The sequence below is a fragment of the Xenopus tropicalis genome, chromosome 6, assembly GCF_000004195.4.
Source record: "Xenopus tropicalis strain Nigerian chromosome 6, UCB_Xtro_10.0, whole genome shotgun sequence".
In the NCBI taxonomy this organism is placed as follows: Eukaryota; Metazoa; Chordata; class Amphibia; order Anura; family Pipidae; genus Xenopus; species Xenopus tropicalis.
Genome location: NC_030682.2, coordinates 29,764,374 through 29,790,115, shown reverse-complemented (window position 1 = coordinate 29,790,115; position 25,742 = coordinate 29,764,374). Strand labels below are relative to the sequence as shown.

The 25,742-nt window shown below is 39.0% G+C and overlaps 1 protein-coding gene across 1 annotated transcript in view; it reads left to right on the top strand.

Annotated features, from left to right (window-relative positions):
* Positions 1-25,742, top strand: part of itga8 (integrin subunit alpha 8) — a 107,015-nt gene that overhangs the window by 38,641 nt on the left and 42,632 nt on the right. The window contains exons 14-22 of the mRNA XM_002939028.5: positions 707-752; positions 1,149-1,256; positions 8,537-8,592; positions 10,634-10,788; positions 12,191-12,328; positions 15,305-15,372; positions 17,250-17,397; positions 21,434-21,526; positions 22,602-22,678. Of these exons, the coding sequence (XP_002939074.2) occupies positions 707-752; positions 1,149-1,256; positions 8,537-8,592; positions 10,634-10,788; positions 12,191-12,328; positions 15,305-15,372; positions 17,250-17,397; positions 21,434-21,526; positions 22,602-22,678 (889 nt within the window). The remainder of the gene's footprint in view (positions 1-706; positions 753-1,148; positions 1,257-8,536; positions 8,593-10,633; positions 10,789-12,190; positions 12,329-15,304; positions 15,373-17,249; positions 17,398-21,433; positions 21,527-22,601; positions 22,679-25,742) is intronic.

The following is a 25,742-nucleotide window of genomic DNA, read 5'->3' as shown; positions in this document are numbered from 1 at the left end:
ACACCACATGCTGTAAGGCTGTAATAACAAATACTGTGCTCACACTCCTTGCTATATACACTGCTGTATGGCAAACTATCTAATAAGCCATAATTGGCACACAGTGATGTGGGTAAGGCCTACTTGATGAATTACTAAACAGGACATGTACCGGAAATAATGTACATCCCATTGTAAAATATAAGAATTAGAAAGGTACAGAGAAACATATTAGATTGCAGACTGAGTACATTTATTTAGCTCACTTCTAATATCCTAATATAGTTAGAGGCTGAATTTTATTTTGTATGTTATATTTTAGACAAGAGCCATAAATACCTTGTAAATTATACATTATCCTTATAAATGGTGCTTGATGGTGTCATTAGTTATAATATATATATCGGTGCTCTGACATATAAAACCACTATCTAATATCCTTATATATATTATAACAGGGGTAAATTTAATTAATAATAATATAGTTCCCAGGTTATTTGTGAATCTTGCATATTATAAATAGAATATCATCAAGGTATTATCCAGTTATACTGTTCCTTGTTTTTGTTATGTTGGAATAATAATAATTGATGTTAAAGACTTGGTGCTTGTTGCCCCAAAATAATTAAACAGCAGCAATTCATATAATTAGTAGCACTATAAACATGTTTATAGCTTTTGTGCTGAATTCTTTTTTCTTACTGTGTATTTCTTCTCTGTACTTTAGATCTTATTGTGGGAGCTTTTGGAGCAGGAAAAGCTGTTGTTTATAGGTAGGTAAAGGATCATTTTTGTATCAGGTCATTTGTTAAAGTTCCACTTCAGGGTGTCTTTTTTATGTGCTGATCTTAAGGGGCAGAGAGGCTGCTAGGGGGTGATGGGAGTCAGTTTTGCTTTAAAAGATTCTTTCTTACCTTATGTGATGATGTAGTAGGTACACGGGAACATACATGTAAACTTTTATGGTTTTCATACAATGATTTCCAGGGATTCAGGTGGGGGAAGATTGATACATTTCTTGTGTTCCTTTAGCTCAGTTATAACATGTAATACAAATATATAACACATACAAAGCATCTGGCAAAATAAACCAAGGAATGTCAAGGGATTTGCACTTTAGGATTGTCTTGGTTTCCCCTCTTCTTACTGGCTGTTGTTCTTTAACCCAGAGCGAGACCAGTGATCACTGTTGATGCTCAACTTTTGCTCCACCCCATGATTCTGAACCCAGAGAATAAAACCTGCCAGCTCCCCAATTCAGAATTTCTGGTGACTTGGTAAGTGTGAACTAAACCATAATTGTCTTTTCCTCTTGTGTTCTAAGTAATCAGGCCAGGTTAGCATAGGACTTGTTGACAGCAGTGATGATTGATGGCTCTGGCATTGTGTATTTTATTGTACACACAGTGGAAAACCAATTACAGTGCAGACAGATACATGCCCTGTAACACTGTAAGGCAATATGGACACAAGTAAGAACCAGTGGCAGGACCTTCCTTCCCTGTTGTGTTTTATACGAGCTTCGGAAAAACCTTTGGGCTCCATCCATCAAAGCCTCTCAGCACAAGGCTAGAAATTCTTCCCAACCCTGAACCAAATTTGTCAGAATGAAGAATAGCTCATATGTGCTAAAGACTTTTTTTTATCTGTGTATGGTCCCAGGGACCTTTTGATTAATAGACACTTTTTTGAGGCCAAGTTTCTCTGTTTAAAGGGATAATGACATACCTTTTTTACAGTAAACTCTGTTCTCTATTTCACAGTACATTTTTGCGTTCGGAGGGGGTATAATAACCACGGCACCTAATTTAACATCTGAAACAGAATACACAGAAACCTTCTTTTTACAAGTAATGCAATATTTCCTTTAGTGAGCCTCTTGCTATTATTTTACCGGCGCTAATTTTCAGCAATTGCCCATTGAGGGGAAATAGTTAAGATTTATTTGATTTTCTACAAAACCTAAATAACTGCGCTAGTACATGGCACTACCGTTAAAGCAATTTATGGGCCTGATTGGTGTTCTCAGATATCCAAGAAGTTCTCTTTCTCAGAGCTTTGCTGCTATGCGCAATTTTCATTCTTAGAAGTAATTTTGCCTGAGCCTGGAATTCTCCATGACTTCTCTGCCCAATCAGGGACTTTATGGCCTAACCACAAGCATCCCTTAATACGTAACATTAGTGATAGGAAGGGATTATGTTGCAATCAGCTCTGAAATGAGCTGAAAAGAGGCAACAAACAGGCAATTAATTGGCCACCAGTTTCATAATTAGCGTTTTCATAAACATTGTAGATTAATTGCTAATAAACAACGACATGCAGTGGTGAATGTGGGCCCTGTGTTTGTCTCAGAATTTGTTTGTCTTATGCAGAAGGGCTGCATATTCAGTTATCTGTGCTTATTCTTTTCTATAAGGATCTCTGTACCTTATAGTTTCACTATGGATTTGTCTAATGGGATTTATATATATATTTAGTTATAATTTGTTTTATTTCTACTCATTTTTTTGTCACTGGCTCAACTTGCAAAGTTAGCCTTGCTAAAAATTTTTGCAAAAACTTTCTTAAAGGGGCAGTTCACAATTTTTGTTAACTTAGTATGTGATCAAATGTCCCATTCTTAGAAGCTTTGCAATTGATCTTCATTATTTTATTTTTTTAATAGTTTTTGACTTATTTGTCTTCTGTTTTCAGCTTTCAAATATGGGTCACTGACCCCATCAGCCAAAAACTATTTCACTGTGAGACTACAGTTTGATATTTTTGTATACTTTTTGTCACTATTCACCTCCCTATTCATATTTCAGTCTCTCATTCAAACCACTGCCTGGTTGCTAGGGCAAATAAACCTGTAGCAACCAAACAGCTGCTGAAATACCAAACTGGAGAGCTGCTGATAAGAAAGCTAAATAATGTAAAAAGCATAAAAAATGAAGACCAATTCGCACAATCAATCTGCACAAACAATACAGTCCCATTCCAAGAAACCAGAATGTGACATTGCTTAGCAGTCTGGGCACACAATTATATCATTAGGAGTATGGGCAGCAGAACAGGTAACACTTGATTAATGAATGTCGATAACAGGGGCAACTCCCTGACGTCATTGCACAACTAAGTTGAGTCTCCAGGTATAGAAGAAGGATCTCCCTAACTGTGGTCATACTGGACCCTGGCTGATCCTATCCAGCAGCTTGAAAGGATGGATATCTTATTAGAGTCTGTACATGGTATGGACACCTTCCTATTGTTGCAGTTGCCAACAGCCCAAATGATCTGCTGATGCACCATGCAACCACTGATGCCTATGAAATTTACTAACTTGCCCAATCAATGAACTGATCAGTATCCATATATTATCAAAGGTATTCTGTTGCACTATGCACAATTCCAAAACATTTACAGCACATTTTAGAGGCCTCGATAAGTAAAATAAATCTAGAATATGTATATATACTGTATATATAAGCAGTGCATATACACACTTGACTGACATAATTTCCATTTTGTTTTGCGTTCCAGTAGCAAAATGTATATATAAAAAACTAAATAGATCTGCATTGCCTAGGATTTTTTTTTACAAATGACTGACTTTGTCATTCATTTGCTTTATGTTGTTTTAATTTTGGCTTGTAGTTGTTATAACCCTGTATTCCGCATCTGAGAACAATTAGTAGGGAAAATCTAGCCGGCATCTGATTCCGCAGTCTCTTGGGGTCGGCCGTGGTATTCCTGAGCCAGCTGTGTAGCTTGTTCTATATGAGTGTGTTGATGGCTGGGTCTGTGCAAGTGAAATTACAGAAAACCACACAAGGAAACTTAAAGGTAGCCCGAAACTCTGAGGCTGAGATCCGCTTATAATCAAAATAGACAGCAAACTAGAAGCTATGTGGCTGAATGATTACAGTTTCCTATAATTTACTTTTACTTTACATTCATATATTATTTTATATGAAACATAAATATATAATATATTTATATATTTATAGAACTCTCTGATTAAATCTTGCAGTGCAAAGTTTGATGGGGTTGCGGGATCCACCAAACTCTTAAGGTGGCCATACACGAGCAGATCCGCTCGCTTGGCGATGTCGCCAAGCGAGCGGATCTTCCCCCGATATCCCCACCTACGGGTGGGCGATATCGGGGAGCATTTAGGTAAAAAAAATAATAATCCGATCAGATTATGTGGGCGTCAATGGGGCAGTCGGATCGGGGACCGCATCAACGAGCCGATGCGATCCCCGATCCGACCAGATTTTCTAACCTGGCCGATCGAGATCTGGCCAATTTCAGGCCAGATATCGGTCGGCCAGGCCGCTCTGCTCTCCCCATACACGGGCCGATTAGCTGCCGAATCGGTCCAAGGGACCGATATCGGCAGCTATAGTCGGCCCGTGTATGGCCACCTTTAGCCTATATCACAGTTATAGATAAAGAAGTCAGAAAAAGACACATGGCCAACAAGTTTAACCCTTCCGACCTCAAAGACAGAGTAGCATAGGGTAACCTAATCACTTGAAAATTCTGAGACACATCTAATAAATGTTAAATTGCTTTTAAATGAAACTGCAATCAGTCCAGCCCTGCTAGCTGAATTTTTCAGATGTGTGCCTGAATTTTCAACTGATCTGGTCACCCTAATGTAGCAAGAGGTTGCAAACTCTGGCGCAAATGCTTTATGTTCCTCTCACATATTTTCTTGGGGTCTTGGGAAAAAAAACAAGATAGAGGATTTTGTTTTCACAGTAGTAATAAAAGGATGATGCACTGGCAATATATATAGTGAATGTACCCCCTGTTGGTCATGGAACCGAGGTGTTTCATGACCATGCCTTTATACAGGTAATGGAATGCTAATAATCATATTTTACAACAGGGGGCACATTATTCATATATAACACAAGTTTTGAAGAGTAATATGCCAGGAATTACATCACTAAGCACTGATAATAACTGATGACATCACTAAGCACCATTATAGAGATTTAATTTATAGGATATTCATTGTGTATTATATGCATATAAAGATGAGCATATGCATGTTGACATTGTAGGGCAAAGAAAAAATGTTAAATCCCCCTTAAAATGCATAAAGGGTCAATGAGGAATGAATGTGCCATATTGTTCCCCAGAATTGCAGCGTCATTGCAGCTGAGTTGTGTCCACCACAGTTTTGTTTGTAAATTGGGTGCATCTTTTCAGAGTGGGGATTGTGTCACTTCTGCGAGTGGTGTTAAAATGCCGTTATCTTGTGGTGCAAGTCTGCTGTGTCTCTAGAAAACCTGAACACTCTGCATTTCTTTAGCACTTTCAGGGGCCACTATTTAAAATGAAAGTGGAGAAGAAAGGACAAATAAATCCTATATATATATATATATATACACTGCATAGCTTATATGGTATATACCGTAATAATATTTTTGGGAAGATAAGTGACATCTTAATTTGATCTTCTATGTCCACCTTGACTTTATGGTAGAACCCAAATGGTGTAGCATTTTACAATGCCAGAGATCACATGATCTGTCCCTGCTTGCTTTAGTGAGGTGTTCCCATGGGATTTTAGATGCAAACGGCTTGCCTGCGTAGTCCATGTAACATGTTAGCAAATCCGCTAATCCGTAAAAGAGAGAAACCTATATGATTGGAGGGGCCGAGTCCAAAAGATAAAATGCTTTGATCAATGTCCATTATCCGTAAACCGTTCAGGATTTCAGCCAGTTCATTATTTATTTCCCATGGGCCCTAATCTAAATTTCATTTCTTGGGCAAGCAGGAGGGGGACCTGCCATAATTAGCCCATGCATTTTTTGCAACATGAAGTGTAATGATGTATAGGAGATATCTACATCTCCCCGAGTAACATGTACAATACACCAGATGTGTAGTCTCCAGTCTCTCATTTTAATGACATTACAGAGAGGAAGCTGGTCTTCAGTTTCAGTGCATTATGATTAGAGGTTTCTGGGTCTCACTAAGATATGTTAATTGTGCATGGGAGAAATGCAATTATATGTAACCTAGTTGTGGCTTCCCTCACTGGTTGTGATAATGTTCTACCCTGTAAAACATATGGAATTTCTTCTCTTCAACGTTTCTGCACCAAGGGTCTAGTTAGGCCATAATGCGTCACCTAGGATATAAAGAGAAAGGGTTTTGCTGGTGAATTTTCGATTCAGACTTGATGCATACACTCTATATGACTGGGGCCTTCATCCTCTGCCATTTTAATTTGTTACTTTGTATAGGAATACAAATTGATCCAGATATCTATTTGGTTTGGAACTCCAACTGCATTTGTGTGTTCATGTGGTCCTCTTCCGATGGGTCTTCATAGATCTCTGTTAGTATCTGGTTGTTGGTCCTTGGGACAAATGACTGGGACACAGTGGGCACAGTACATGGGTGGCAGTGCACCAGTTTGTCCCTTATAATTATTTGCATTATAGGCTATTTTCTGAAACATTTCCCAGGACAAAGTCAGGTTAAAAAAAATGATACCCCTATATATATTGCCTACCATATTTTCCATTCGAATGCAGGCATACTAACTACATAGCACTGTTTGAGTCTGTGTTGAATGGAATTGTTACAGATATGTGATACATGCGATGGTTTATTTTAAACAATTTTCCAGTTTCCTTTAGTTGCTAACAACTTCTTTTAAATTGTTATTTTTAATAAGATCTTTGGGGTTTTTCTTCAGCCTTCTGGGGAATTTAGGGCAAGGGAACGTGGCAAGGGGAAATAGTTACATTATTGCTCACTAAATAACCTTACGATGTGTCATTCAGTTTCAGGCCTGTGTGCCAGACCATTGACTTTCAAAGCAATCTGATACACTGGTGGATTAGAGTAATAAAGACATGGAGAATAGATCACAGATCTGTAGATAAAATCACTTCAGGGTATTTTTTGGGGAAGGGGAGATGGTCTCAGTGTTAGCTAAACTGTAACACTCCAGCTGTTCTTAAGTAGTAGCAGGGATAAGTGAAAAACTGACCCCATTATTATACTAATATTCAACCCAAGATTCTTCAGGTGTTATTAAACTTCAACTCCCAGCACCTCAAGAGCCTTTGTTTGTTAGTGGGTGTGGGTAGCCAAAGGGCCAAAGTGTTTATGTCACCATCTTACTCTGCTTCCACCATCATTATCACCACCAGCTTTCCTATACTATTTCTACCTATAACCTTTTACTGAAGAGCCTCATATGTCTAGAGCCCAGGGTAGTTTTCCTAACTTAATACTGGCCCCCAAATAGAATCTCTGCTTTTTGGCATAATTCAGTATAATTCAACTAGCTACAAAGGTTCATGAGTTTGATAAGAACATGGTGACACCCTGCAATGACTGGGATGCAGTAAGTGGGCAAAACTTGTATCATGGTCCTTCTAGCTGTTTCTTGGCCATTGTTTTTGAAGATTGTTTACAACTGCACAAATTCACTTGGCACAATACACTAGATATGGGAGAACGATCACAAGCTTATCAGTAAACCCACCCCTGCTTACCTGATCAGTAAACCTACCCCAGCTTACCTGATCAGTAAACCCACCCCTGCTTACCTGATCAGTAAACCCACCCCTGCTTACCTGATCAGTAAACCCACCCCTGCTTACCTGATCAGTAAACCCACCCCTGCTTACCTTTCTTGCACCCAGACGTGGCCAGGATTACTGGTGTGGAGTGAAGCTGCCTTTATAGCTGTTAGATGGTTCAGTTCAGATACTGTATCAAAAGATTATGCACAACAGACAATATAACCTTTATCAATTGCTGAAACAATATCTCCCACAGTTCGCCATAGTAAAATTTCATATCTCTTTACTCACTTTTAACGGATGTTAAAAAATGTCATATCACATATGCTCCCATATAGACTGTAAGCTCTACAGGGCAGGGACCTCCATCCTCTTGTGTCTTTGACTCTTAGGGCCGTGGTAGATAGGGAGATTAGTCGCCCACAACAAATATCACTGTTGCGTGCGACTAATCTCCCCGATATGCCATCCCACCGGCTTGAATGTAAATCACTGGTTGGATGGCATATGCGGCAAAGCGATTTCCCGAAATCGTGGAAGTTGCCTTGAGAGGCCTTAAATTATTGCAACTATATCTTTTATTTCTTTGTATTTATTGTTCTACTTTGTATTTATCTATTATTATCTAAATAACCCCCTGTTTGTATTAATGTATTCTACTGTACAGAGCTGCGTACATAAGTAGCGCTTTATAAATAAAGACATACATACATATGCTCCTCTAAATTCTATACAAGTGAAGAGAGAATCTTCCCTGAGGAAGATCACAATGATGTGATCGGAACGTTGGAATTTCTTTTGTTTGTTTGTTAAAAATCAGTTACTCCAGATAAGCCTGCTGAGTGCGATACATTTTTGTTGCTCTGTACACATTTTACCTGTATCCAGACATGCTGTGTTTTTGTTTGGTGAGTGCTCCTCCATGCTGTATTTATATATATAGTTTGTCATTGCTTCGCTTATTTAGCCCAACACATGCCTAATTATTTGTGTTTTAATTTTCATAGTTTCACTGTAAGAGTGTGTGTGACTGTGTCTGGGCAAAGCATCCCTTCAAATATTGGTAAGTAGAGTAACTTGATATACTGTTTGATTTTCAGAGTATAAAGGAAAATAGAATATATACACATGTATATTGTAGCTTGTACTGTTTCAGTTGAAAGGAGTGGTGTAAAGGATAGATAAGAAGAGCAAAATTGAGTAGCTCAATAGAACTTCAGAAATATAAAAATATTGCCTTTAAGTGACCCATACATAGAAAAATAAATAGCTAAGAAATATGTTTAAGCCCCAAATCTCACCGTAACTGGCATCTAGGCTAAACATTTTTTTTCAGTCCCACAGTTGGGAAACCACAGGTTTAGCATAATAGAACATGGAAACATGGATTGATATCAATCAGTTTCACATTGCAGGATGATGTAATGTGCCTGTTTCAAAAGTGGAAATTATAAAATGACATGTAGTACCAAGAAATAATGTATTCTTTCTCCTGACTGACACAGCATTTACAGTTTGTGCATTTGCTGGCCTTGGTTACACAAGAAGCCAACTAACCTATTAATATGTTTTTGCTGTAGCACCTGGAGGAAACCAATAAAAACAATGGAAGAACATAAAAGTCAAGTCTATTAGTGCCTTGGTAGAATCAAACTGAAGTGAGAATCAGCAATACACAAACACACACAGTTCTATACTGCTGCGACACAGACTGTCTTCCACAACTCACCTACATCCCACATAATCAACACAGGACACAAACCCTCCATCCCATACACACATACATGCCTAGATCGGCATTAAAGGGACAGTATACCCTTTTTTCAATAGAACAAATGAAAACTTCTAACAGTAGGTAAAAAGAGATGATTTGATCCAGAACTCAGGAACAACATTAAATTAAGGGATGTGTACAAGTTAAGTCCCCGTAAAGCTGCATGGGGATTGGATGGGCTGGAGGGGAAGTTTAAACCTCACCCATCCAATCCCCATGTGGCTTTACCGGGACTTAACTTTTCCTCCAGTTAGAAGAAAGAAGGTGCAGGCACTGGAGCTCCCTCCCTCATTTCTGAAGGCTGCAGCTCACTGACCACAGGGGGGCCCAGCTAATCAAGTAAGTGCAGCTTGGCTGGGCCTCCCCTAACACCCTAAAGCCCACTGCCAGCAAGCCAGCCCAGCCCGACACTTGCTCAGTTTAACTATTACAGGGCACAATCCAAGCAGGACTTTTTATCAAAGTGAGTCGCCTGTGTAAGCCTGCATTCTTCATTGCATTAACTTGCAGATGTAAATGTCACTAAAGTGTTTAAGAGGGAAATTGGCCACCGGGTGAAAGCCGTTTTAGGAAAATGTGATGGTGCTGGTGAACAGAGGGGATATATGCAATACAAATGGTGTGGGTTTGGGTGGGGGAGATGTAGCCAACTTACAGTATATACATGTTAGGAAAATGTAGGGTTTACATGTCCTTTAAATGTCATTCTGGGTACCATAAGCTGCCTGGGGATTGACTAAAAGCATAGGGGGCCAAAATAAAGACCCAGTTTTGGGTTCTGATTGATAGGTGAAGAACCCAGCCATGCATACTATGCATAGATAACCTAAGTCCACAAGTATATTTTATAAACTCACTAAAAAAATGAATTCCTTTCTGTTGGGTTTATTTATATCTTGATTGTGTGGACCCTTTGCTGTACTGAAATGCCTTTCATTTCACATGGGACTCTAAGTAATATGAAGACCTTGTTATATAAACAGTGGCATGTCTGTAACAGTTGGACATCCCTTAGATCGTCTCCAGTAATTAACTTTGGCAGTTCTCTAAAGTACAAATAATAACACATTGCAATTTCTATTTATTTACTTAATTTTGTCCCTTTCTAGAACTCTCTTTGAATAAATAATGAGATGCTCTTGTAAGTTGCTGTGAAACAGAATAGGTTGCTGGCACGCTGGCTGGCTGGCATGGAATGCATAAGTTACTTAACTTTGTTGGAAAGGAACTAGAAATCAGTGATTTAATAAGCCAGTAAAAAGATGAATATTTGCTTTTTGAAGAGTTTATAAAAGCATAATTTAACTGTATAAATTCCGTGTTCCTACAGTTGTGAAAGCTGACCTTGAACTGGATTGGTTAAAACAGAAGGGTGCAGTGAAAAGAACACTTTTTATGGAATCACACCAGGCCCACCATTCTTTTGATCTGATCATCAACAAACAAAGATTATCCCAGTGCTTGGACTTCCTTGTTTATCTCAGAGTAAGTTCTACCCTGGGAACCATTTCCGTTTTAAAGATTAATCATGTGTGTGCTGTGCCCTTCTTCACTCACGCCTTCATTACCCTTTAGCTCCTGTCTCTTCTAGTTGAGAAACTGCTCCTGTTTGGAGATAAGAATTCGGGGTAAACAATATGGATTACAAGATGTGTATTAAAATTGTAAGATAAATAGCATTTTTCTATTTACAAAGAAATCATCAGAGGGTCCATCAAGTATATGGCATGGCAAGTTAACAGTTATTGTTATAAGCCAAACAGGACTGGATTACCTATTAGGTGAACGATTCACCCATCTAAGACCCGCATGATGCAAAGGGGTCCACATGTAGTGACCACAGATTTTCTAGACTGCCTTTGCTTTGTGACCAGAATGTCTAGTTTGGCCAATTTTCGGCCACAAACAACTCTTTGTGCAGGAAACACGCTACAATTTGACAGGATAGTGAATGTTCAGAGTTGAACTTCCTGCCCAATCACAGAGCAGCTTCTGGGAAAGAAATATATGTTGCCAAGTGCTTTTATATGGGGAGCACACAATGGTAGGGCAGATTGCTAAAGAAAGAAGATTAATGGCAGGAGAGGTAAGGAATGGAAGCAGAAGAGAAAGAAAAGAAAATAGAATTTACTTTTTGGGGACCCAGATTAGTATTCTTTTTGGAGTTAGGGGCTCCAAAGGCCTACCCTGCCTAGGGTCCCACATGATGCAGTAAGTACAAAAATAGAGAAACACAGTGTACATGTTACTTGGGAATAAAGCATTTTACTAATATTAATGCAATGATTAAATAATACAACAGTACACGGACAGTGCAGAGATAAAAACTGAAAAATGCTCTAATACCATCTAAAGGGTAAAATATACAAACAGAAGGAACGTTGTCTGTATCCCATAATATGCAGGGATTCCATGTGCAGCCCACTCCAGGTTGTAGGCAATCATTTCCTTCCTCTTATTTTGACAGATTAACTAGCATTTTGGATAGATTGCCAAGAACACATAAATGTTTAGAGTTCTCTTAGTGGGGGGTGCTGGGGCTGAATCACAATGATTTTATATCTGGTATTTTTTTCTAAATATTTAGTAGATACTTTGGCCACATCACAAATAAATGAATGGCATCATTTATCCTTTAACATTGCCCTCAGTCATGTCTTTTTCCTCATCCCATGTCATGTGGAACGATCCTTTTCCTGTTTGTTATTATCTGTAGAGCAGTTTGTGATAACAGTTTTCTTTGTTAGAGATATCGCAATAGTATCAAAGGCTGATTATTTGGATTGCCGTCACTAATTTTCACAACGTGCAGACGCTTTGCACTAATCACTGTGGGCATTTCACTTCACAGCTTATTATTTTTTACATCTAATTATCTTGCCTGCAGGAAGAAAGTGAATTCCGCGATAAGCTCACTCCAATCAGTGTCAACTTAAATTACAGTTTGGATGAATCGGCTTATCTGGGTGACCAGGAACTGAAACCGATCCTCAATCGTTACAAGAAAGCAACCATTCAAGAACAGGTAATCTGAGGATGAGTTGGGGTTCAAATGATTAACTATTGTAATATTTTGGGGGGCTTAGTTGATGTCCTTCTCGTTAAAGGGAGTGATAGAGATAGGGTCAAAAAATATATTCTCTATGCTAAGATGTTCTCCCTGTGCTTAGTATAAGAATGGCAATTCTAACACTCTCTACCAGTGTTTCACTTTTTGTCTTCTATATTCTTTTTTTTTTAATTATTATTATTAGATAATTACATGAAACATTGAAAAAACAAGCAAAATCCCAACAAGGATTAATAAAGTCATAATATGAACAATACAGTTCAGTGAACATTTCAATCAATTTTTACAATTGACAAGGAATGAAAAGATAATGAAGGAATAACGTAGATCGCTATTAAACATGCATCTAAGAATAAAATTAAATATAATAATACTTATTACAATTGGACAGGCTAGTTAGAGATTTTAAGCATTCATGGAACTATGGTACGTAGAGTAATGAGTCCAAAATAAGATCTATCCTTGGGAGAAAGAGTGTTTATATGAAGTTTCCATTTAGACAAGTATCTTGTACATTTTTTTGTGTTACTAAATTTGAGGGCAATGGCTTCATTTGTACATAAAACTTGTAGCTCAGTAAAGACCTCTGATAAAAATGGTGGATTTGAATCTATCCATTTCTTGAAGATAATCCTTTTTTCTTCTATATTCTTACATATTTTTCATCAACTAAATATATCAGTTTAAACTTAGAGGGTCTTTGCCTTGCAGCTTATGGCTAAGTGGAGATCTTATGGTCTCTCCGGTGGTTTGCCAATTCTTGTCTTAGCATTCGGAGCTAATAGTCAGTAGGAGCATCTTTCAGTATAGAGGGTTGTTAATGGTGATCTAATGGACACCCTTTGTAGAAATGGGCTCTAAAGACATGTTGGGATATTTTGAGAACCCACGGAAATCCGCAAATGACCCCATGGGTACCTTTTATGGTTGCATTTGAAATATGTGCAATTTGGATTGTAGATTCGGAATAACATATTTTAAACAAGGCATTCTATGGTATATTTCCTGTTTCCTGTTAGTACAGTTTGGTGTAGGCATGTAAAGCCCCACTGTGTTATGGTAATAGTGTCCCATTTAAAGGAGAAGGAAAGCCATAATAGTACAAGCCAGAACGCTACTTTTATTCTACAGAAAGCTTAACCATACCTGAGTAAACAGCCCTAGAAGTTCCATCTTTTTGCTTAAAGAGGTTGTTCACCTTCAATGTCAAAATGTTGTTAAACCACCAACAATGCTCTCAGCTTGTTAGAAATTCCATAAAGAAAAGTAAAAGGGTCTGTTTTATACCTGTTAAATCAGTCCCACTCCTGTCTCTCTCATCAATTTTCTGAAGGGATGGGAGTGGCCTATTTTGAACCTGACACTGAGAACTTTCTATATGCTGACATCATCATGTCCAGACTTTGCCCTTGGCCCAATCAAACATGGGTAAATATGTATTTGTACAGCAAAGCACCAAACAGAAAAGCTATGCTAACCTAAATATTTCTTTAATTCAAAATCATGTCAAACCATGCTTACCCATCATATTCTCCACAAAACCCTATGTATGTGTGTGTAAGTGTAAAAGTAAGTGTGTGTGCGTGTGTGTGTAAGAGTCACTTACTTGTCAGATGCAAGCTGGAAAGGCTGAAGAAATAGGAGGGCTGTAAGAACTGGAGGAGGGCTGACATTATCCGTAGGATCCAGAGGGGGCAAAGTTAGGAGGGGTAGGAAGTTGAGGCCCCTCCACGGCAACCTCAAGTTTTCCCAACACACCCCGTCCGTACTATCACTGCCTGCACAATCCTCCCCCCGACCCAATTTTCCAATGTGCACCCGAAGTTCCCACAGCACAGGCCGCCCCACCCTGAACTTATACAAGTACCCAAAGCACCACTGTAACCACCCCCCCACAACCTGAAGTTCCCCCACAACACAGCCTGCCCGCACCACCAACCACCATTTAAAATGATCTCTTCTGCATCCCAAGTTTCCCCAGCCCTGCCCACCACCCCCCCCAAGCAGCCAGAGCAGATTGTTAAAATATAGATTTTTTAGAGAGTTAACTGTTTAATGTATCCACCCTCACTGAAGCACTCTGCCGTAGGCACACTGAATCTAAGGCAGATGTTGGATCAGAGACAGAATGGCAGGGCACACAGCCAATAGGAGATAGGATGCGAAAATCATTGCACGTGCGCAATTAAACTTGAAGACAGTACTGCCAGTAGTATGTGTGACATCGAATGAGGAAGTAAAGTAACGACTGCAGCATTAATAGGGGTCGCCGACATCCCCCCCCCCAGCACAGGGTCCGTGCAGAAGTAAATGATCAGCAAAGGGATTCTGAGGTGAATCTATTAAACTGCACATTTTATATGGCAAAGATTGTTCTATTAATGTGAATTATTAGATTTTTGAATGTTTTATAAAGGTGAATACCCCCTTTAAGATAGCAGCCACCATTTTAACTTGGTCTCAGTAGCTTCTGTGCTGCAGCTCTAGCTGCTAGTAGCTCAGATTACATTTTCTGATGGGAGGGGGAGTGAATTCTTCTGAATTCTTATGGGGGAGGAGCAAACTAAACAGACTGGTGCCCCTGCCCTGAAGGATTTTTCTGAGAGAGGAAGTCTGACACAGAAGAACATGTGTACACAAAAGAAGAATATAAATCCGGTGTTTCTTTTAATCGAGGACTCAGTGCAGCGTTTCTGTGAGTGCTTATGGCTGTATTTACATAGACCTTTCTGATAAAGCTTACTTAGTTTTTACCTTTCCTTCTCCTTTAATGGCTACTACTAAACCAAACAAACAAGCAGTAAAACTAAGTTTCTGGGGAAATATTTTTAGGAAATTATTTGGTGCTTACATTATTCTGTCTTGTAATAAATATTTTCATTTTAAAATGGTAAAAAAAAAGCCATTGTTCTTCATTATACCCTCATATAGGCGCACATTCTAGTGGACTGCGGAGAAGACAACATGTGCATTCCTGATCTCAAGCTCTCCGCCAGACCGTAAGTTTAAATAAATAAACACTGAATGATTGATTTGTAATAGAACACAGGTGTAGAAAGAGAAACCATTACTGCAGATGAACGATGTCCAGTCTGAAGCATTGCTGCCCCACATGTCCCAGAATTCTTCTACAGCTTGAAATGCTGGAACCTGTAGTTCAGCAACAGACAAGGTTTAATGTCCCTTTTAAAGATGATAGAGGTCAGCCTATAAAATACACTTGTCTATAAGAGTTCATGTGGTCCCCGATGGACTGAATTTTTAAACCTGCCTGATCGATATCTGGCCGATTTCAGGCCAGATGTCGGTCAGGCAGGCCTGTCGTTGTAGCTCCTACACGGGCCGATAAGCTACCGAATCGGTCTAAGGGACCGATATCGGCAGCTACAATCGGCCCATGTATGGCCACCTTAAGGCTGATAGCAAACAAAATTAAGGTCCCCATACACGGGCCAATTATAGCTGCCGATATCGGTCCCTTGGACCGATTCGGCAGCTTATCGGCCCATGTAGGGGCAGAACCGAGGGGCCCGGCCGACCGATATCTGGCCTGTAATTGTGATATAAGGTGGCCTGGGGCACCCAAACTATACATTCGGGGCTGTGCATAACAGACTTTTTTGTATGATTCAGGTGTAATGTTGTCATGTTGACATGGTTTTGCCAAATGCAGTTGCAAATAAGCACAAATGGCTGATGTGCATGAGGCCAGGCATTAGAGCCAGCGTTCCATGCATTCTTGCAGTTCTGTGATTTCCTGAGTAAAATAAACATTTTAGCATATTTAGAAGATTTGAAGTTGATTATGACGTTACCAACCAGACAAGAAAATAAACATGTTCAATAAGTACTTCATTTCCTGACAGGAAATCCTAATAGATATTCTGCAATAAAAAGTTAACCATTTGGATTTCTTCATCAGTTTTTGTTCTGATTTGTTTAATATTTTACTGGATATGTGAGTATACAGTGAGAGCGTGAAAATTGCATGGGAAACTCTGATACATTAGTTTGGAACCTGTCAGCCTTTTTAATGCACTAGAGCCCAGCATTAGCCAACCCACAGATCACAGTTAAATGCTGTTGTCTATATAAAATATACATCTTGTGTTCTGATTAAGTATTGACAGTCTGAAGTAGCAGCCCATAAATCCAGAATGCTTGAGACATTGGGTTTCCAGATAAAATCTCTATCCATAATTTCCAGTGCTATGTCTTTTTTAGTTCAAAGGCCCAAACTTTGACAAAGGTCCCTTCTGAGGGTCCAATCTTTGCATAAGGCCCCTCTTACCTTATAAAATGAGTACATACCTGAAAAAATATTGGTGTGTCAGTCATTTGTTTAACGAATGCTAAGACATATTCACCCCACATCTGACTATAATTGACCTTGAGTCTGGGTTTTGTAGGTGAGCAATTGCCCATTCTGCCCAATTTTCACCCTAACTGACCCTAAAGAAGTAGAATAATGATATATAACCTTTTCCCTCCAGTTGCTAAAGAAGTGAAACTCTCACCATAGCAAACAACCCAGGATCATACTGAGTATCCCTGCAGTTGATGGGCAGTGGGGTTTAGATTAGTCTTGCATTTTGTTATAACATTACATATGATGATACTGACTCACAGTATCTTAGAGTTTGTTTAGAAGCAGCTGATGTTGCTCATCATCCATTGATGTTATGCAACTCCCTGTATCACACGAAGCCAAACTTTGACTACTGTCCTTCTCTACAACAGCTGCAGAGGTTGCAGATCTTGGCCATGGCATTGTACATATAATGTTGGCTGCGTAATGTAATGTGTTAGCATGAAATAAGCCTAATAATAGAATCTTTATTACCTGTAAAAATATTATCTATGTTTCCTCACTTAGGGACAAGAATCAGCTTGTTATTGGAGAAGAGAACCACATTCTGTTCATCATAAACACAAAAAACCAAGGGGAAGGAGCTTATGAAGCTGAGCTGCGCATGATTATCCCACCAGAAGCTGATTATGTTGGAATTGAGCGCAACATGGAGGTAATTTAATGCTATACAACAGCTATAGAAGTCTCCTAATGTACATGGTGGGATGCACTTAAAGAGTAGTTGAGCATATATCAAACTTTACTTTTTGTTCCAAATTGGATTTCAGGTTGCTGACCCTTCTCTGAAAGCTTTATTCTGTTGGTAGGAAGTTGAGGTTTGGCTAAGATGGGAATGGGCTGGTGTACAGCAATGCATTTACACAAATGAATGAGCTGCATAGGCTTTATATCGCCCCTGTTATGGAACTTATAGATGTTTAACTGGCACCAAGTGTGAAGCAGTGATCAAGATCCTACGGGTTGTCATTGGCATTCCACTGATTGCAAAGGAAAACCTCAATTCAGCTCTTGGCATAAAGCATTTTAAAGGTGGAAAAGAAAAATACTTCAGCCAAAGTCGAATTTATTTGACTGAACATTCTTACTGGTGCGAGGTGCTCACTTTAGCCTTTCATTGACTGGAGCTAGAATTCCATAGAACAAATGCCTGGCAGGGAGCGCTGTCATCAGATACATCATATCCCATCCTTTTAAGATAAATCTCATTGTCATTTATATCCTGTTCCTGACACACACATTGGATGTTACGGTTTGCAGGGAGGACAAAAGTTGAGGTGGGGTTCAGTGATTTTATATTAATATTCCTTAGTAGGTTCATATAATAAATCCAACAGCATTTACTGTTCTTAGACTCAGTTTAAGCATGTACTGATCTTAAACTCAGTAAAATCAGTTTGGAGTATTTCGTAATCATTAATCATGTGTATATATCTTTATTACATAGATTTTATTCTTTGTATAAATTATCTGTAACATGCTCATAATATAATGCAGCAACCTTCTATACAGTGCTATTATTATAAATCTATGTTTAGAAAATGCTCAGTCAGGATTTATAATGCATTTCCCATATCTTATCAGCATCCATTGAAAGAAAGAAGAGATAATTTGCCATCCCCCAGCAGGATGTCAGGAAAAGCTTTTAATCAAATTGACTGCAAACATGTCTGATGTCATTAATCAAACGGAATTCTTTGAGTATGACTTGGGCTTTTGTCCAAGCTTGATTACTAATTAGTCATTATTGATTAGGAATTAGTTCATTTGATTTGTAATTAGTTCAGTTAAGCAGCATAAATCTGAACAGCTTTCAAATTGGCCATGTAACATATAATAAAGGGCCTCTATCACCCACAAACACTTTTCCAAGCGGAGCTGCTGTTGACCATGGCAAAACTGACAGTGGCATGCAGGGCCAGGGGATACTGCAGTCAGGGGCCCTATGGCAGAAGGGACACCAAGAGATGTAAAAGTGTGATTCCTATTTTCCAAAAGGATGGGATATGGGAGAGCAGGGTGGGTTTTGTTGAAGACTTGTGTATTTACAGAATAATGTCTGGAGCCCTATTCTAGTAAGGCCATCTGTCCAGGTGACCAGTGGGTTAATAACTGGGGGCCCCTGGGGTGGAGGGCCCTGGTCACTTAGCAGTACAAGCCCCATGATTTCTGGTTGTATGGCCAGGCAGCCATGGTGCCCTGTTACCTGGTACTTTACTACTCTATTGCAAATAAGATGGCACTATGCTTGTGTTCCTCCATCTGTTAATAGATTGGGTGAACTGTTCCACCCCTATTATCCATTTAATTTGATCCATACACTTTTCATAGGTGAGAGCCCAGGGGTTCTAACTGACCCAGTGATTTATAGCAGGCTTTACTCCTCTCAGGAATGCCAACATCTTGCTTCTATCAGTCGCACTAGTATTGCCAGCTCATTATCACATATACTGTATAAAGCTTGAATAGAGTTAATATTTTCTCATTTAGGACGGCCTGTTAAAATTCAGTAAGCACGTCTGTTTTATAGTTGTTTGCCAGACTTGGTGTTTAAATGGCCAATTTATTTTCTATTTGTGTAAAGAAGTATATACATTATTTTAAGAGTTATTTAAGGTCTTCCCTGGCTTCTAAGAAGGGTGTTATTAAAGCAGTCTGCGATTTAGTCTAAGTTTTGGAAATGTTTTGCACAATGGTGTAGCAGAAAGTAAAAAATAACTTGGAAAACTGTCTAATTGACGCGCACAATGGGGGAGGGGGAGTTCTAAGGACCTGAATATACAATAACACATACAAAAGAAGTGCATAGGGACAAAGGGGAAGGATCTAAAAAATGCACAGGAATGCTGAGATATATTGTTAAATATTACTTGGCTGACAGGCCTCAATCAACTGACAAAATTCATTTTTAGACACATATAATTAGTGTAGGTAGTCACATAATTGCACCCATGCACAAAGAGAATTACACTGGGAGGGAAGAGAAGGAGGAGAAAATTCCTTACTAATATACATAAATAAAAAAGAAATATAAATATGAATAAAATCAAAAGGAAATTATTCAAACCTGCCCCCTTTGCAGTGTGCAAAACTCAAATACAACAATAAGTATAATTCATAAATGGAATACATCGCTATATATGGCTCATAGCAATTGTAATTTGTATAGATATCAATGAGACCCCCTCACCTGATCCCTCCCAGTACCCACGCAGTGTGGGTGGCAGCTCAGTGTAGATTTTGATGAGAGCAGAGCCCTTAGGATTCCATTTATGAATCTGTGCTTATATTCGTGAGGTGACATTTACAGGTTTTAATCATTTTCATATTTCTTTTTCTTTAATATTGATATATATACTACTTGGTTTTCTCCCCCACCTCATTTAGAAGCCTGGCTACCATAAAGGAGGTAAAAAGGTTAACAGTCAAATGTTAAGGTATGCCATGTTATGTCTATTATTAGCCAAGCTGGGTGGTAATGTTAACCCCTGGCCTATAGGCTTCCTGTCTAAGAAGTTCGGCTGACAAACACTTCCTGTCCAGAAGTTCTCTCTGTCCCTCAGGACTGGTTTCTTTATCATTTTCACTTGGGGATATGATATTTTTACAGATATATTTTACAAATGCTTTATTCCAGAAGAAAAGCAAAAATCTTCATAAGTGAGAGATTAGATAGGAACAGTGCCATCAGTCAGACAGTTTTTTGTTTCTATTAAAAATTATATGTAGCTGCAAAACTAAACACATTTTGCAAATTTTAAAATATCTGAAAGCTTAACCATTCAGGTAATTGGTTGAATATTGCAGATTTTGGTCATGGGCCTGTGGATGTACTAATTGCAATGATCCAACTGATGGAGCCACATGGTGCCTTTTATTACATATTGGGGTAATTTTTTTTCATAATTTGGTGCTTTGTGAACAGTATTATCATTTGCCTATGTGTGGCTGTTCTAAGGCAGGCTTTAGGGTATGCCACAGGACCCTAGCATTGGAGATGCTGAGGGAGCATAATGGCATCAACAGATATTGCATAAAAGGGGGGTTTGCTGGCTTGGTTTTCCATTCTGGCCTGTCAATGGAAATGATACCTGGGGTTAGAGAAGAGGTTTCCCTCAACAAAAGCTGGAGGACAGCATATTGGACATGCCTGACATACATATGTGTTGCTGCTCCATCCTAAATTTGGTACCCAGACCTTTTGCATTTTCCAGGGATGTCCTGCCTGCTGCCATACAACTTTTGTTGAAGTACAACACTTAGCAACCCCTTACTGATTTTTGGCTATTGTTATATCACTGAGCTACACTTCAGGCACAGCTTGGGTTAAACACATTGGACTTCCTTGATGCTCTAATGCTTGGGTCCTGTGGCATTCCCTTAAGCCTGTGCCTTAGAACAGCTACACATATTAATGATAATACTGTTCACAAAGCACCAAATTATGAAAACAATATACCACCAAATGTAATAAAAGGCACCAGGTTTGCACAAGAGCAGAAACCCATAGCCACCAATCAGATGTTTCTTTTAAACAGGTAACCAGTAAATTCTTCCTACTAATTGTTTGCTGTGTGTTACTGATCCTGGACAAACTTAGCATCTTTTTTACATTACCCCCTTAGTCTGTAGGTGCCCAACTTTACCAACTTATTTTCACTAACTGCATAAGTTTTTTCGAATCTATATAGGGACTTCGGCAACTTAACTGTGAATATAAAATGGAAAATGAATCTCGACTGGTGGTATGCGATCTTGGCAACCCTATGGTGGCTGGAACAAATGTAAGTCACTTTATGTAATGAGATGAAAATCACTGTGCCGTATTATATTAATGTTATATTATACAATGACCATGTAGAATCCCCAATTCATTGGCTAGGGTGAAAATCATGCTGTGCTAGGATAATACCTTTAGGCGTGCACAGACTTACAAGCATACATAAGCTGCATTGGATGCTAATGTAAGATCTGCTTATACAGCTGGTAGCAAACACACAAACATATCATCAGATGTGGGGATGCACCAAATATATAGGGGTGCTTCAGATCCCAAACAGTAAAATCAAGCATGTCTCAATGTCCCTGTTTGCCTTGTCTTGGCATTGAGTTTTGGAGCATGTCTGTTTGCCTTGTCTTGGCATTGAGTTTTTGTCTCCCTGATGCCCCCTCAGCATTCCTGTGGAACACACGTCCATCTTAAATTTTTAACAGCGAAGTGAGTAGCGCAGTGAGGTGGGAGTTACAGTGGCGGAGTAGGAGCGGCAGTGACTGGGTGGTGGACCCTTCAGTGGTTGGTGGTCCCCTGAGTCAGGTATCCAGTGGGCCCTGGGAACCCCAGTCTGTGGATTTGACATATGCCAGCGTGCCCATTCTGTTTTGCTGTGAAAATACTATTTTGTGCATGCTTAAGGTTCCAAGCTTTCCAAAAGCTTGAATATTTTCTATTATTTCTTCTTACTTTGCAAATACACCGATCCCAGGCGGTGTCTGTAAGTATCCCACAGTCCTAATTTTAAGACAAGCTTAGGTCGTCTCCATATTCGCGGGGGTTAAAACTTATCAGCTAAAAGACTATTTATGCAGACTGCCTGACAAAACAAGGTCTGGGAATGTTAAATCCTTGTTTCCTTTTAGCAGTAAACTCAAGTTCACATTGTTCTGTGTGTCCTATTCTCCTTCCTTCTCTAGAGTTCAGCAATGGTATTTTAGGCCGATAAGTTGCTCATTGCCCCTGCATAGTAGTTCCGGAGACAGATTCTCTAAGCCTAAATTCTGAAAGATTAAGATTTTAATGACTTTCTGTTAACTAAATGTCTGTTCTGACCAAATGTTTCTCTAAATTGTTGGTTGTTTTAGCTGTCTGTCGGTCTGAGATTCGTTGTGCAACGATTAGAAACCGTAGATGCCATCACATTTGATCTCTACATTAAAAGGTAAAGTTCATCAATGTCTTTTATCACTGGAATGATTTCTTTGGCATTATAATGTAGAGGGGTGCGAAGTAATAGGTAAAATGGAAATTGTCACTTTTGAAAATGAGGGTTTTTGAAGTGGAATGAATTATAATACTTGAAAACAGTTGTCACCAATATGCAAAGAGATGGACGTTTGCTAAAAAGGCATCCAACCCTTTCTTAAGGCTATCTAATATATCTTCTGTTTATCAGTTGCAAGTGCAGCGCAATGCACAATTTTGGCATAAATTCAGAATGTAACTCTGTATTACAGGTATAGGATCTATTGTCCCAAATGCGTGGGACTAAAAATCATTTAAATATGAAATAAACCCAGCAGGATTGTTTTGCCACCAATATGTATTAGCACCCATTTCAGGATTTGGTTTGGCATTCGGCCAAGATTTGTCCTTTTTCGGTAGGATTCCAATTCATTTGTATCTAAATCCTTAAAATTGCATGACTTTTGGTCACATTAATATGGAAGTAAAAAAAATATTTAGTGATCACAAAGCGCGCGCTTCTATTTAACCATCCTTTAGCCTAATTTGTATATGCAGTATTGTTCGGTATTCAGCCAAATCTTTTATGAAGGATTAAGGGTTCGGCCAAACCTAAAAATAGTGGATTTGGTGCATCCCTAATATGGATTCATACAGCTTAGTTACCATCAAGTACAAGTACCAGAGCCATTACATGATTAATTTGCCAAAGGGAAATGTCAGCATTAGTTTAGGCACTTCTTAAACTGTAAGCTCTATGGGGCAGGGACCTCCTTCCTACAGTGTCTCACGCCACATGACTTTTAATCTCTGTATATTTGTACTTTTTTATTGTATTTATTAAAATACTTGTTTTCCCTGTATGTACTTTTCTACATTGTAAGATTGTACAGCATTTGAAGCACATTATAAAAAAGGTATATGTACAGGTATAGGACCCATTATCCAAAATGCTTGGGACCAAGGGTTTTCCGGATAAGCGGTCTTTCTGTAATTTGGATCTTCATACCTTTTAACTAAAAAATCAATAAAACATTAATTAAACCCAATAGGATTGTTTCGGCTCCAATAAGGATTAATTATATCTTATAACACAAAAAGGGAAAGTTGTGCTCAACCACTAAATTGTAAACCATTAGGCGGGGGTGCAATGAGGCTGTGACCATAAAATACATATAAACAACCGCAAAAAATCCTCTGCACTCACCCATTATCAATATGTAGAAATTGGACACTAGGGCATTTCACTACTAAGAAATGCCTTCCCTCCCCACCTCAAAAAGAGGGATTGTTTGTCCGTACATTGCAATATACTTCAAGCTGGCCAACTACGTCAAAGTCATCCCTTCTGGCCAGTCCTACCCTAACTGACCTATATAAGTAATTTAAGATTAGTACTGAGCAAAGGGACTAAGTTTTACCTGGGTGAGTGCAGAGGATTTTTTGCGGTTGTTTATATGTATTTTATGGTCACAGCCTCATTGCACCCCCGCTTAATGGTTTACAATTTAGTGGTTGAGCACAACTTTCCCTTTTTGTGTTATTGTTTATACAGGAGCAGTGGCCAGCTCCATGTTGTAGCCCCCACTATTCCCAGCTACAGTCAGGTGATCCCAATGGAGCTAATAAAAGGGCAACCATATGGGAGTTTTAACCTTATACGCAAGCATGTTGCAGGTAAAACTTAGTCCCTTTGCTCAGTACTAATCTTAAATTACTTATATAGGTCAGTTAGGGTAGGACTGGCCAGAAGGGATGACTTTGACGTAGTTGGCCAGCTTGAAGTATATTGCAATGTACGGACAAACAATCCCTCTTTTTGAGGTGGGGAGGGAAGGCATTTCTTAGTAGTGAAATGCCCTAGTGTCCAATTTCTACATATTGATAATGGGTGAGTGCAGAGGATTTTTTGCGGTTGTTTAATTATATCTTAGTTGGGATCAAGGACAAGGTATTATTCTATTATTACAGAGAAAAGGGAAATCATTTTTAAAAATCTGAATTATTTGATTAAAATGAAGTCAATGGGAGACAGGCTTTCCGTAATTCGGAGCTTTCTGGATAACTGGTTTCCAGATAACGGATCCCATACCTGTACATATATACACCACAGCTTCGTGCTTAGGGTATTTCATATTTTATATAATATATTTTTTTATAAATATGCCTCTAAATCTATTTAAGCTGGTAAATGCAAGAATGCTTAAAGTTCAAGGAGGAAGGCTACAAATAGAAGTCCCATCCTACAGACCCTGCGGTTATTAGCCATACGAGGAGTACCACTGCAAGGCACAATTTATATATCTGAAATTCTGTTCAAAATGGACCTGTGAGAAACGCTGGGGGCACTGAATCAATGTCATAACAAGTTAGGGGACTTTAGCCAGAAACAACGGGGTCAGAAGTGCAGTTGCATTTGGCTCTGTGGCCAGAGAGATTCCTTTATCTCTAACAGAAATCTTTTTCAAGCTGTGGCTGGGAATCCTTGTCCTGATCGTCTCTCACACAGAACGTCAAAGGCGTCTTCTGGTACTGACCTTGTTCAGCAGGAAACATGCTCCCTCCCACACAAGGATAGGGCTAGTGGTACCATCCAGACACAATGCCCGAACAGGCAATTCCTCTTATTCACCTTAATTTGTATAAGAATATTATTTAATATTATCTATTTAACAGTTATGCAAACTAGTACTGAGTACTTTTGGCAACAAAGAGTTCATATTATTATCATGAGATAATCATAATGTTATATGACAGTGAGTCAGAACAGTGGCGTAACAAAAGGGCATCAGGCCCCTGCAAAAAACTCTTTGGGGACCCGGCACGCACAGCAGCTGCCACCCATCCTGCCCCCTGCCTGCTCATGCGGTTGCACACAAATATTTAAAAAAGAAGAGCAGCTGGGAAGGGTAAATATTTATGCTATAGAGAAAGCTGACCCACATTCTGGGCCCCCTCGTGACCATGGGGTCTTTAGTTGCACCACACCACAAGTCAGAATATGTTGGGTTGCAAGAATGCACATTAATAACCTTGAAATA